Genomic DNA, 14,852 nt, shown 5'->3' with positions numbered 1-14,852 from the left:
TACAATTTCTCGCTTGAATGATTTCTTATGAACCGGGTGCGTCATGATCATTCCGGCAGGATACGGCGCGACGTGGACCGGAACCGATGTGCTTTCCCTGCGCAATCTACATGCAGGAACGCCCTGGAGGGAGTAGTAGGGTCATTAAGATGATGCTCTCATCCAAATGATCTTATTCATAAAGTCGCCGAGGAAAACAGACACGAGCTCAAGCCTCATTTTGTACCTGCCAGATTTGCCATTTTAATCCCACTCTGAATAGAGCCAGATCTGAATTTTCCTTCATCCTCACTCAAGTATCAGAAGCATGAAGTATGAACTAAATGTCACGTTATCACAGCTGAAAGCTGACCAGCCTCTTTATCATTACAATGTGGAAAGCACTCTCTCTATGACTGAAAAGTCCATCTCTTATCAAATTAAACACCATCCTTCAAAAGATGCACAAAGCTTTCCACACGTTTATTTCCCTTATAACCTACTGTGCACTAGTCACACGGACAGAAAAAAAACTGTGTGAGAATTCAGGAAAAACTTATTATTTTTTTTTTATTTTAGTCAGCCAGAGTCTGTTTTAGTGCACTATTTTGACATACTACTTAGTGCTGTAGTATGCGGTTTCGGATGTAGCCTTTGGCTTGAACGAGTGATGGGCGGAGCATGTCACTCGAGTGGGCGGGGTCAGATTGTGCCATGCGATGTGCGTTTTACTATCTTTCAGTCCCTTCGACCAATGAGCCGAATAACCTGATCAGATAGGCGGATACGCCTTCCCCTAAGGTTGCGCCGCCTCGTATCAGTGCGTGTGTATTTTTTTTTCCTCCTGTGTTTTTTTTTTTTTTTTTTGTAACCGTAGCTGGATGTGTAGGACGTCATATGTTTTTTCTCCTCTTCACTCCAGCCACTTAGCGATATGGGTTATTTACTGTTTAACAGCTCCGGATACGGTACGCGAGGCTCAGCCCCGGGAGAGAGATAACATCCGCGGAGTCTTTCCATGTCGAGGCTGGATCCAAGTTGAAGCAAAGTGAGAGTTTGGGTTTTTCCAGCACTGGAAGGATGGCGAGTCCGCCGCCAGCGGTCGGACCCTCGCTCTCCCATCTGAACGTGAACAACAGCAATATTAAAAAGTGTGGCTACCTGAAGAAGCAGAAGCACGGCCATAAGCGCTTCTTCGTGCTGAAGGCGCAGAGTGACGGCTTCCCCGCGCGCCTCGAGTACTACGAGAGCGAGAAGAAATGGAGGAACAAGGCGGCTGCTAAGCGGATCATACCACTGGACTCGTGCCTGAACATCAACAAGCGAGCGGACGCCAAGCACAAGCACCTCATCGCACTGTACACCAAGGACGAGTACTTCGCCGTGGCCGCCGACAACGAGCAGGAGCAGGAGAGCTGGTTTGGCGTTTTGACGGATCTGATGAACGAGGGCCGGGCGTGTGAGGGATCCGCGTCTCACTCGGCTTCTTCTCTGCTCGGCTTTGACGAGGTGAACTACGGGCTGGTGACGCCGCTCAGCGCCGCGTACAAGGAGGTATGGCAAGTGAACCTGAAGTCCAGGGGACTCGGACAGAGCCGGAACCTGACCGGGGTGTACCGGCTGTGCTTATCAAGCCGCACGATTAGTTTTGTGAAACTGAACACGGATGTGGCGTCTGTGATTCTGCAGCTGATGAACATCCGGCGTTGCGGCCACTCGGACAGCTTTTTCTTCATTGAGGTGGGCAGGTCAGCCGCCACCGGCCCCGGTGAGCTGTGGATGCAAGCAGACGACTCGGTGGTGGCGCAAAACATCCACGAGACTATACTGGAAGCCATGAAGGCTATGAAGGAGCTGATGTGCGAGTTCCGGCCGCGGAGCAAAAGCCAGTCGTCGGGCACGAATCCAATTTCGGTGCCCGCGAGGCGGCATTTAAATCACTTACCGCCGAGTCAGACGGGGCTGCCGCGGAGATCACGCACAGACAGCGCGGCCGCCTCGTCGCCCGGAGCCAAATTCACGTCATGCCGGATGCGCGCGGCGAGCGAGGGAGACGGCACGACGACGCGGCCGGTGTCTCTGTCGGTAGCGGGAAGTCCCGTCAGTCCCGGGATAAACCGGACACATCTGAGCCGGTCCAACACGGTGGCAGCCCGCCCTTGTAGGACGTTTGAAACCTCCTCTCTCCAGCATAGTAGGTCCATGTGCATGCCCGTGTCTCATTCCCCTCCCTCGGTTGATGCCAGTCCCGTTAGCGTGCCCTCCAATGGAGCCCGCCCAGCCAGCTGCACAGCCTCCATCGCCGGCTCACCCAGTGATGCCGGCTTCATCTCCTGCGATGAGTGCGGCTCCAGTCCAGGAGACGCGCCCCACACGTTAACGGCTCACCGCAGCTCCACGCCAGAGTCTATTGCCGAGACGCCTCCCTCACGGGATGGCAGTGACTTGTACGGCTACATGATCATGGAAAAGCAGGGTGTTTTTGCACATAGCCACGGGAGACGCGGTACCCGCATGGTAGAGGAGGGTGTCCGGGACCTAGAGAAAGCCTACAGGAAGAGGACGTACTCTCTCACCATGCCTCACCAGAAGAGAGTGCAGTCACAGGTGTCTTCTGCCTCGCTGGACGAGTACACACTCATGAGGGCCACTTTCAAAAACGCTGGGCATTCAGGACGCAGTTCGCACACTGCATCCCCTAAAGTTGCGTACCCTGAGGATTATGGTGATATTGAAATTGGCTTCTTACAGAAAAGCTCCAGCAGTAATCTAGGTGATGATGGCTACATGCCAATGACACCTGGCGTGGCACCACTGGGTAGCAAGATTGAAAATTACATGCCCATGAGCCCCATGTGTGTCTCCGCCCCGAAGCAGATCATCAACCCTAGGACACACCCCCTCACCGTGGCCAACGGCTACAGGACCAGCTCGCCCTGCAGCTGCTCTCTGGATGACAGTGGCTACATGCGGATGCTGTGTAGCTCCAAACTCTCTGTGGAGAGCTCAGATGGTAAACTGGCCAACACCGAGTACCTCAACATGTCTCCCGTTGACCCATGCGTCTCTGACACGCCCCCAGATTACTTCCCCACCACTGTGGGTGGCGTAGAGCAGCAACCTCCTCTCAGACAGCCCTTCTCTTACAGCTCTCTGCCCCGCTGCTACAAACCCCAGCAGAAGACAGATAATGGTGACAGCGATCAATATGTCCTCATGAGCCTACAAAACTGGAAAATTGTGGAGGAGCCAGAGAAGGCAGCTCCTAAAATAACTCCCTCTCCTCTGAAGCAAAGCAGAGCTGACAACATGCACCACAGGTCCAGGATCAGCCGACCCACACGCCTGCCTCTGGATTTGGTTCGTATGCTGCCTAGCATGAATGAGCACCCTTTGCCCCCTGAGCCCAAAAGCCCCGGTGAGTACATAAACATAGATTTCAGCCATGCCACTCAGAGGTACTCCCCACCCTCCACAGAGAGCCCTGCTTCGTCTGTCAGCTCCTCCAGTGAGCACAGGAGGTCTCTTCTTTCGGACTACATGAACATTAACGTAAGTTTGGAATCACCCAAGTCTGGAGATGCTGCTCCGTTCAGCCCTCTCGATGCCATGCCAGAGCTGGCAGTCTGCCCCGCCCCATGTGAGGAGGAGGGAGGAATAAATGGTTACAACCTCACATCACAGGTGGAACCCTCATGCCAGACTGGCATGGCGAAGGACGATTACACTGAAATGACATTCTGTGTGTCCACTTCTCCTCCTGAGCCTACATCTCAGACCACCGACTGTCCCAAGCCCGCCAGCCCATCATCCTGCGCACGGAGGTTAAATTTGAGTGACTCCATGGGGGTACGACCGGTTGACTCATTCCTGCTGGGTGGCACCGACACACACCTGGTAGACCCAGACCGGGGTGCCAAGGTGATACGTGCGGACCCCCAAGGACGAAGGCGACACAGCTCGGAAACCTTCTCCTCCACCACCACTGTCACACCCGTTTTCCCCTCCTTCGCACATGACGCAAGGCGGCACGGCTCAGCCTCCGTGGAGAACGTCTCTGCGCTGTCGAGGAACAGTGAAGGTCTAGAAGAGGAGTACGGCAGTCCCATGTGCAGAGAGACGTCAGCGGGCTTTCAGAATGGACTTAACTACATCGCCTTAAACCTTATGGACGAGGGACTGGCTAGTTGCGATGCTCTGGTTAGATTCAAAGCTGCCAGCTGCTGCAAAGGGAGCATGAGTGCAATACATGCCAGTCTCTATGGATTCAAGGACACAGCAACAGCAGTAAAAGGTAAGCCATGTGGGTCATCTAGTGTTTAGTTTGTTTTACGTATTGTGCATGTCATACGTTTTTATAGTCTTAGTCATTTCAGGTGTTTTTTTTTTCCATGAATGGTCAAGGGCTATGAATTTAGAAACGCTATGTCGAATCTTATGGCAATAAGGAAGAAAGGAAGGAAAAAAGATATGGGTTACTTAAGTGGCAGTGTTTTCATTCTGAAATAGTTTGTGGCTGCTATGCATTCTTCAGTGTTAAGCTGTCACTGCTCTTGTGAGATTGCTTCCTTAATTCATTTCCTATTGCCTGTATGTTTGGCAGACTGTCCCAAGTCATAAATTTAGCCAGCACACTTAAATCATAAGCTATGGACATATCTAATGAATAAAATGTTTAGACAGATATTTCAAAAGATATTCAGTAGCCAACAGTGTGTGCATCCATTGGCACATTTCTCCTTATCTGACCGAAGTCGATGTTGTTTGTGTTTAAAAAAAATCGGGACATTTTTATTGCCCTCCTTTTAGAATACAGGAAAAGTATAAAATGCTTGTGTTGTGAAGTTGAATACAGACCTTTCAGACCTTATGTCCTGTTGAACAGTGATGAGTGAAGCAGGTTCATACTGGTGGGAGTGCTAATGTTACTGAACGGGACGTTGAATGTGTGGCGCAGTTTTTAATCTTGAGATGACTAATATGAGGATGAAGGGCATATGATTTGGTGCTACAATAAGATTTAATGCCAAGGCAGCCTCCATGCCCACACTTTCCGAATGGTTATTCATATTCCTCAAACTGGAGATATAGTCTCTCGATTTCCTTCTGTTTTCCTCTGTGTGTGTATTTGAGTGCAAACTGTGTGTCTGCCAGTTTTGACCTCGTGGGGATATCAGTCCTGTCCCTACAAAGAAAACCGCTTTTCTACAAAAACTGTGTTTTTTGTTTAAAAACTAAAAGAGCCAAAAGGTTTCCTTTACGCTACTTAGGTTAAGGTTAAAGTTAGATTTAGGTGTAGGCATAGCATCAATTAGCTGAATTAATAAAGTAATAAAAATTGTCAATGGAAGGTGTGTCTGTGTGTGTGTATGTGTGTGTGTGTATGTGTGTGAGAAACGCAGGGAGGCTGTTTATCAGTTGTCAGGTGCCGGGTTTCAGAGTAGGAATGCAGTCTGTTCACAGTACTATCTCAGAGATGGGAATGTCTACTTGTAATTAAGAACCAAAAAAAACTTTCACAGAACAAGCTTAACTTTTATTTAATGCTCAAAGAGATTTTAGGCTTATATGCCTGGCAGCCAGACAAATTTCTAGTCCTAGACAAACAATGCACTGTTTACACAGTATAGTTACTTAAGTAGTGAATAGAGGTATTTACTCCTGTACAGTATTTGTGTGTGTGTGTGTGTGTGTGTGAGAGAGAGAGAGAGAGGGAGAGACTACATGTCTGCAGTGAGACTACACAAGGTCATGGCAAGTCACAGACACTCTTAACACAACCATGGAAAACGTTCAAGGGGTGGGATCCAGTTAAGCCAGTACGTGTATGCACTCGCAGAAAGAAGCCTCCGATGAATGACCACTTCAAGAAGCTGACCTCTCATCTAAACAACACACACTAACACACACACAAACACACACACAATAACACTCATGTAATGGATCAAAGACCCAGACAGAGCCGTTCTTCTGTGTGGTGTGTGCATGTGGGTGTGGAAGTCTTTGTTGTTGGGAGTGTGTGTGGGTGGATTTTGTTAGAGCTGGGTTTTGGAGAAGAGCAGGTGTACCTGTAGTAGTCTGTTTATTGCAGAAAAGTGAACTGATCTGAAGGATGTAGCTCCTGGCAAAGGAACTTCTGGAATAGTGGGTGGAGAAAACAGTAAAAACACACACATACACACCAGTAATGTTTATCTGTCTGACTGTGATTGGTCAGGACCAGTATTCTGCAAAAAACAAAAGATCAGTCAAAGAACACAGCACTGTTCTCTTTCTGGCAGAGCCTGATATGGTATAGATACAGGGCCAATCAGCACACTCAACTGAGTAGTGATGACAGGAGTCTTTTTACTAATGCCAGAGACACTGACTGTGGAACACTGCACTCTCATTAGCACACACACACACACACACACAAACAGACAAACAAACATATTTGTCTTACTATCTCTGTGAGGACCTTAATGTGCCATAAAGATTATGATCACTATAGGTAATTAATGCTATGTCTACTCCCAGGTTGAATCCTAACCTTAACCTCAGTAACCAAAAAGAAAACTTTTGGCACTTTTTTTTTTAAATAAAAGCTGCAGTTATTGTACCAAAAAATTTTCCTTATGGGAAACAACCAAATATCACCCCACTGAAATAATAATAATAAAAATGACACGATTATTTTATTAGATTCTTTCAGCTGCTTTGTGCCTGAAGGGTCACTCACATGCATGAAGTATTAGCAGTATTGCATAGGAGATTAAATGTTAGATGAAGGTTTGGGGCTCATGTATATAAGAAATACATGAGCAATTGTTCTAATTCTATTCTCTTGGTAATTTATCCCATCAGATATTACAGAAATTGCTTGTTGGTGTTATGTGAATGGGACCTCCCTCCTGTCTAATTAAAAAAAACTGCGTAATGGGGTCACAGTTTTATGAATACTCACTAAGCCTTATTAAAAATTTAGAGCCAGGTTTTGCAGAGAAGTCTCCTCCATGAGATGTATGTGGGTGTGTGTGTTTGAAGGGGGGAGCAGATGGTGGGGGTCAGGGTCATGCACCTGTCATTCCAAGCAGTGCTCAGTGGTTATCAAGCCCAAACACAGACACTGACAATACACTAATCACTACAGACCATCTGCTACCTCATACGAGAGAGAGAGAGAGTGAGTGAGTGAGTGTGTGACTGACTGGGGATTAAGCGTTTACTTTCAAAGAAAATGCTCCTTAGTGCTTACACACACCATTTTCACTGTATTTCTTAAGTCATCCTTGACTCTACCTCTTTTATTTCTGGTGCCTCTTCTCTGCTTCAGCATTTCTTGCGTCACAGCTTGTTTGCTCGGTGTGGTGTTTACCTCTTCATCTCTGCTTACTTGTGTATCAGCTACATTGTCCACCTCCTCCATTCTCCTCCCTGCCTTTTCGCTTCACTTTCTTCCTGTCCTCCCTCCCTCCTCTCAGCCAGCTTGTTATTGTTTTGGTAATTAGCTGTAGCTACACTGATGGTGTGTGTGGCGGGGGGGATGTGTGTGTGTGTGTGTGTGTCTGTGTGTGAGCTCCGGAAAGACTAAACTAGGCCGGGATGTTCTGCTAAAACGTTACTCTCTTTTAGCAGCACCAGTAAGACGGATTACGCACACATTGTCGAGCAGCTTTATGTAGTGTCCGAGCAAGTGAATGTGAGGGCAGTACACACACGCACACACACACTACTGTGTGAGATTCTCTAGTAGCCAACACATGATCAGGTTATTCCTGGTAAACAACCCAGAGTCTCCACATTTCTTCTTATTCTTCCCTCAGTATCATTAAATTAGCCTTTGTGTCTGTGAATTTAAAGAAGTATACTGTATGTCTTCTGTCAGTATGACTAGCTGTGTGACTCTTTAAAGTGGTGACCACAAAGCTTGTACTAATTCCTGAGAGAGACTTTATTATGGGGAAGACATTTCATACTTTGTGTGTGTGTGGTTTAAGCACGTGAGTCCAACAGTAGTCAGGAAAATGACATTTCCAGTGGTAAATGAGCAGCACGTGCTGACGCGGTTGAAATTCATTCAACCAGTATTCACGGGCTGCTTTTACAAGAGGGTGCTGTGCGTGGAAGTAATTGCCTGGCATGTGACTTGACTATGAAATGAACATGTCCATTTTCCTGTTCTAAACTGAGCTGTCCAATTTTGTATGTCTTTTTGCACTAAGGACATCATCAGATTAATTGAAATGGGACATACTTAAAGGGTCCTTTGGCTTTTTTTGTGCTGGTTTTCTAAGCAGGTTGATCACGAGATAGAAAGGCATGTGCCAGCTGAGCTCAGTCGTCATTCATAAAATGCCTTTTATTTGGATTCTGACAATGCCTCTGAGCCATACCGACACAATTAGATTTAAGATTAGTGCACATTATGGGAAACATGGAGATTAAACTGGGATATTTACACAAGAATATCCTCTCAGCATGCTCATAAAACATAAGACACATAACACATATTTTCAATATGTCACCCAGGGTTTTATTATTTTTTTTTCATTATTTAGTAGCTCAGGGCATCACTGCCACTCTAAGTTCAGATGTGTTCCGTCATCAGTTACCGTCACTTGCATAATGTTGCTTTGCCTATAAATTGCCTATGTGACTGCCTGAGTGAGAGCATGGCATAGTGACTGAAGCTGCTCTCCATGCCTCTTATTGAGAAAGAGAGAAAGAGGAAGTGTGGGATGTGAAGCGAGAGCCTGCTGAAAGCCTTCTTGTGTAATACTGATGTGCTGCTCATTCTAACTGCTCAGACAGAACCCATATATACACCCATGTAATGTTCATTATGTTGGCACGCCGGTTGGGTTTTTTTTTACACCCTGCCTCATCTCTCTGTGTTACAGTATCCTTTAGATAGGTCTTACACTTACTGTATGTTTGCAAGTGTGTGTTTGGGGGGAGAGCAGTTGTGTGCTCCTGGATAATTTTAGCCTATGTGATATACAAATGAGCTGGAGCCTGGCTGACTGTGTGTGTGTGTGTGAGGGCTATTTGGGGGAGGGGCAGAGTCACTGGGTTCACCGGCTGGTGACTTCTGGTGGTGTGTGTGTGTGTGTGTGTGGAGAGGGGGTGGTCTGAATTTGAGAAGCTTTAGATATGTGCCTGCCTTGTGTTTTCACATGGCTTCCATGGGAAGTGCATTTATGTGTACCCTGAAAATTCACACCAGAAGCAACATTTAAGAAGCATGTGTTGCATAGTATAAGTGATCTTCTGTCCAAACCACACACTCCTCTCACTCACTTACATTCCATATATGCTAACATTGGCAATAGAGCAACAGTGTGCTTTGCTTTTATCAGTGAATGTTCATGTGTAAAAAGTTAGCTGTTGTATGTTAGGTTGCAGACAGTAAAACTTGGGTTAGCTGTAATTACAACACAGCTTGCTTACAAATATGATGAAACAGAGGGAACACAGCATGTTGGTTGTTGTTGTTGTTGTTGTTGTTTATTCTGGTTCCCCATGTTGGATCTTTCAGTGTTGTTGTTTTGAAAATAAAAAAGGTCTTGACAAATGTCACCACCAGGTCCACATTTTCTATCCTGTGTAATGAGTGACTTATGAATACCTTGCACAATCAAAACACTGGAGAATATGATTTAAAAATGCATAGCATATAAAACGTGGGAGTGTGTCAAAAAAACTGATTTTAACTGATGAAGCATCATATAAAGCTGGTGGGGATTAAATGTTAGTTAAAATGGTGTAAGACGGATAACTATAAACTGTTCAGAAACAGTTGCTTACGTTGCTCTTGTATGATGTTACACTTAGTTAAATTACCCCCCAACAAAAGATGCCTTTATATCAGAATATCTGGGGTGGGGGTGTTGTGTGGGAGTAGCAGATTCTGCCAACTCGCCGACACACAAAAACACATACTTATGCATATGCATCGCCTCTCCATATCACTTCCCCTCTTCTGAAGTCCTCTGTCCATTCAGAATATTATAATGAGGCATGTGTGCACTCACCCAGCTTGGCTCTGCTACAGCTATCAGCTGCACAGATTGGAGTAAAGGGCAGGAAATCGAGAGAGAGAGAGAGAGAGAGAGAAAGTGTTTGTGTGTGTGTGTGTGAGAGAGAGAGAGAGAGCGAGCATTGTGTGGTGTCTTTTAGGTATAAGTGATTGTTAGGAGATAGTTCTACCCTGTCTACACCTTTTCTCATGATCTCATTGCTCACTCCCCCATCCACTCGTTGCTTTTTCCACCTCTCCAGACATGGGACATTCATGGAATTGCTCGGTTTCCTTTTGCATAATTAGCTCTGTGAAATTCTAACTGCAGTCCTGGTCCAACCCCCCATCTCTCACACACACACACACATGGCAGAATAACAGACAGGTCACCGCCACTCATATAACTCTTGTTCCATGACGTCAGTAGTGTATGTGAAAGGGCTAATGACTGTTTATGAGTAGGACTAAAAAAGTGCCAAGGTGTTGTTAGTGTCTCTACGCTTATCAGCCTTCCCCATATCAGAAAACCATCCTCACATTGGGTCGATGTAGTCAGCTCTTCATAATGTGTTTAGATGCTTTGTTTGGTCTCTGTAAATTGTCTTGAAGTAGACAGACCTAATCAATGGCATTCACCTGACACTCGCTGTGCTGCATGTAAAACTTAATTCAGTTTGATTGGGTTCTGACTGGCCCAGGCTCAGGAAGAAATAAGCTCTTACTCCTGGTGCTAAATGAGGAAAGGAACATACTTTGGTCTTCCGCACGCAGCTATAAGGAAACACATTCTAACTTTTTTTTTATTTGCTATTTACCATATCACCATATCCGAGTCTGTACAGCTACGAATCACTTCATACATGAAGGGTAATAAATGTTCTCACCCAAGTTTTGCAGTTAGTACAGGCTCAATGCATTTACACAGTCCAGAGATATGGTAGCCATTTTATCTGAGGCAGGTGGGGGGTGTACATTAAGTCTGCTTTATGTCTTAAAGTGACAGTATATAATTTGGCTCTTATAACATCAGTTATCACATTTACAGGAAGCACTGGCAGAAATGCGGCTTTTCCTCTGACATGATGTTGATGCCAGAGCTACCTCTTTTTCAGAGAAAGAGCAAACCAGTTTAAGAGCCAGATCATTACGTAGTGAGACGCGGGAGATTCCTAATTTCCTAACAGTAAACGTGTAGATTTCACAAGTACCGCATGTTTTTATTGCTTTTAGCTATGTGTGTAGCTGCAAGTGTGTAACAGCTCTCCAAAACAGCTCTTGTTCTAGATGGAAAATAAGCCATTGAGGTGGTTTGAAAATTGGCTGTGTGGCAGGAAGGAGAGGCCTGGATAGGGTTTGAAGCTATCACGCAAATGAAAGCAATCCTCTCCATTCCAGACCCTCAGGAGGCTAAAGAAAATGCTTAGAAAATTCATTCATCAATTTGCCTCATTACATATCATCTCACTGAAATGTAGTGTTTATTATGAATTTTAATATAATGTTTAGAGTAATGCCATGCATGTGTTTCAGAGATGTCTCGGTGTCAAACTGCCTTTGATAATGCAGGCGTATGTGATAAACGAGGGTGTTGTATTCCTCTGTTCAGAGACACAGGAAAGCTCACACGGTCAGCTGCATAACACTAAATGCCAGTGTCTGTGTTCTCTCAGAGCACCTGCCACTTCAGTTGCTCACAGCAAAGGAGCACACATTCCTTACTTGGTAAAGAAGAGAGGGAGGGACAGAGAGGGGGATAGAGTGTGTAATTGTTTCACTCCCACTTCTCAGATATTTATCACCAGTGATGGTTTTGGAAAACTTTGGTTTTGAAAAAAATCTCATGTACATGTAGATAACTGGAAAACAGGGAACAATTCACAGCTAATTAGATATTAGTCCATAAAAGGCAGCAATCTGTGAGTAGAAAGTGTAAGCAATGACTTCATTTTTTTTTTTTTTTTGCTTTTGTGTTGGATCAGTATTGTTCTCAGAAGGAAAAAAAAAAAACAAAAACAATGATTTATTGCTTGTTAGATTCTGCTGTTGTTTTTGGCCCAAGTGAATGTCTCTGTCTCTGTCTGGATGTGTTTATGTTCTTCACATTAATCCGTTTTCTCTCGTGTGCTTTTCCCCCCAGACTAAACAGATCAAGACTCCATTCCTGGTCTGGTTCCGCAGTTCTTCCTCGGGACCAGGAGGTACAAGGAGGAAGGAGGAGAGTTGGCCGTGTGGACAGATGGGCCACGCTGCTGCTGTTTGCTGCTGCTTCAACTCTTCCCTGATCTTTGACCCCTGAACTTGTATGAATGGCTATCGTCATGGCAACATAGACACTTGACCTGCTCTTTGCCCCAGTGACGTGGTCCTCTATCTCTGTGCTGCTCTGAAAATGACTCAAACTCTTGACAAAAACAAAGGTTGGACCACACATCTGTCTGTGTGTTACTCCACACTCACGCCCCTATAGAGTCTACAGTTCTTCTTCTTCTTGTTTATGCTCCACTGGTTTTTGTTCAAGTGCTCTGGACGTTAAGAGGCCAGTGTCCCCCACATGCAAAAACCTGTGAATCAAACCTGGAGTGTAACATCTGCACATTATCACACAAGTGTACATACACACACACACACACACACACACATAAACAAACAAACAAACAAACAAACAAACAAACATGGATACATGCATAACCACACGTTGCACATGGCACGTATTTATTTATTTATATGTGTGCATTAAGAGGTGTTTTGGGTGTGTGTGTGTGTGTGTGTCCACGCACATACGGTTGGTTGCAGCACTGCACCAAGGTGGCATTTCATCACAATCTTCACCAGTTAACTGAAATAAGTAGTCTCTTGAAAAACCCTACCTCAGATTAAAGCCAGGTTTTGAGTTGCATATGAAAATATATATATATTAAAAAAACTATTTATTTTCAGTGCTGAATGTCATAAAAATGCCAATCCAAAGCCTTACTGACTGTCAAACAGTGTTTTCTTTTGTTATGGAAATTTGCTATGGACCTATACACATTTACAAAGTATCAAAGACCGACCGCTCGCCATGGAAACTGAATGTCTCTAAGTGCAGTAGAAGTGGCTTTCACCATAGATAGTGACTTCTGCAATCAAAGATTTCTTATATTACTTTTCTTATTCTAAGTATTACACAGATATTTAAAGGATATTAATATAATTCTATTTATGAGTGCTGGTAAATGGCAGGGGAAGCAGTGTTACGCTGCCTTACACACATACACATATGCAAAGTAGGCTCTTTGAGAAGGAGATTAGTTTGGAACGAAGTCAGCAAGACAGAAACAGATATACTCGTGCACACTCGAGACACGCAATGTGTGTGTGTGTGAGGGAGTGTCCATCACATAGGCACCAAAACACACTTTAACCCTCCACTGTTGGATGGGTCCCAACCTGGTAATGACTCCTGCTGCCTCACCCTTATTCACCACTAAATATCTTTACTCTTTAATCGCGGCCTTTCCTTTACGTTAGACCAAGGCAGCCGGCTCCACGTGCTCGGTTCTGATTGGCTCTGAGGTACACTGGTGGAGCAGTTGGTTAATGGGACAGACACATTTCAGGGACATCTTGGGAGGCTTTAAAGCATTGCTGCTGCACCGTAGTGTCAGACAGGGACAGTGTCTGTACCAGTGCTTTGTCTCTCACTTACAAACATGTTTTTCGATTGTAACACAAGACAAATTTGAATGTAGAGTATTCTGCAGCTCCCTACAAGCAAAGCAAAACGAAACAAAAACCATTAAAAAGTATGACTGTCACAAAACAAAAAGACCTAGACAAGTGAAATGAAACTGACACATGTGACTTGTTTAAGTATATGAAACGTTTGCCTGGAAACATGTAAATAATGTATATATAATGATAATGCAACTGATGTGCAGTTGTGACCTTGGAAAGTTTTTTAAGTTAAAGATAATACATTTATGTATTTGTACATACACAGTATATGTTTAAATGAATTTCCCCAAAAGCAAAAGCACTAATGAAGGTACTGGCCAAACACCAGTGTTTGACCTGGAGGTTTTCTTTTCTAATTCTTTGCTAGGTTTGTAAGTGTGTGCAAACTGCACGATGAATGCCACTAAGGAAATATTTTATACTGCTGTAACATAAAAAAAACACAAATATAATTGAACAATACTTGATATGAGAGCTCTAGCTACATAGGTACAAATTAACATATGGCATATGCAATATTTACATTTTTTAAAGATTAGTTTACAGAAAGAAACCAAATGTATAAATACTGTGTTCATAAAGTTTGATAAAACCTTAAAACTGATGGGTTTGTTTTGCTGTATACATTTTTTCAGCCAACTTTAAATGAAAACTTTGCTGTTTTTGTTATTGGATCTTACCAGTGATTTGAGCAGTGTTCTTATTCTGATGATTTGTTATTTCTCAGTATGGAAAAGATGACTATTTTGAGCCTTGGTTTAATTTTTTTTCTGTGTCTTCCATTGTATATATTTCATATACTACACATTGTGATGCTATTAAGAGATAATTTAATCTTAGTGTAGTTAGTATTGCTTTGGAAAATGTAATGATTCTGAATAGCCACATGCAATAAAACAGTAACATTATTTAAGAAATGTTAAGTGTCCATCTGTTCTGTCATGATAGCGGACTCTTGTCTTGTCTGTAGCCTGTGTTTATGCAGTCATGAAAGACTTCATAAAGTCAGCCCAGCCTTTCAGGGCAGCAGATGTCTTAATTTATCTTGTCTTCCCGGGGAACATCAGAGCTACCCCACACATACAAACACACACACACACACACACACACACACACACACACACACACACACACACACACAGAGGGTCAGACC

General features: G+C 44.3%; 1 protein-coding gene across 1 annotated transcript; it reads left to right on the top strand.

The window, feature by feature from the left end:
• Positions 1-728: 728 nt before the first annotated feature.
• irs2b (insulin receptor substrate 2b) lies at positions 729-14,616 on the top strand. Its single transcript, XM_026910761.3, has 2 exons — positions 729-4,273; positions 12,120-14,616. The coding sequence occupies exons 1-2, from the start codon at positions 1,060-1,062 to the stop codon at positions 12,122-12,124; spliced, it is 3,219 nt and encodes a 1,072-aa protein (XP_026766562.2). The 5' UTR covers positions 729-1,059; the 3' UTR covers positions 12,125-14,616.
• The last annotated feature ends 236 nt before the right edge of the window (positions 14,617-14,852 follow it).

This window comes from Pangasianodon hypophthalmus, chromosome 5 (assembly GCF_027358585.1).
Source record: "Pangasianodon hypophthalmus isolate fPanHyp1 chromosome 5, fPanHyp1.pri, whole genome shotgun sequence".
Classification (NCBI taxonomy): domain Eukaryota; kingdom Metazoa; phylum Chordata; class Actinopteri; order Siluriformes; family Pangasiidae; genus Pangasianodon; species Pangasianodon hypophthalmus.
The sequence above is the reverse complement of the archived record's forward strand: the minus strand, read 5'-3'. Positions and strand labels throughout refer to the sequence as shown.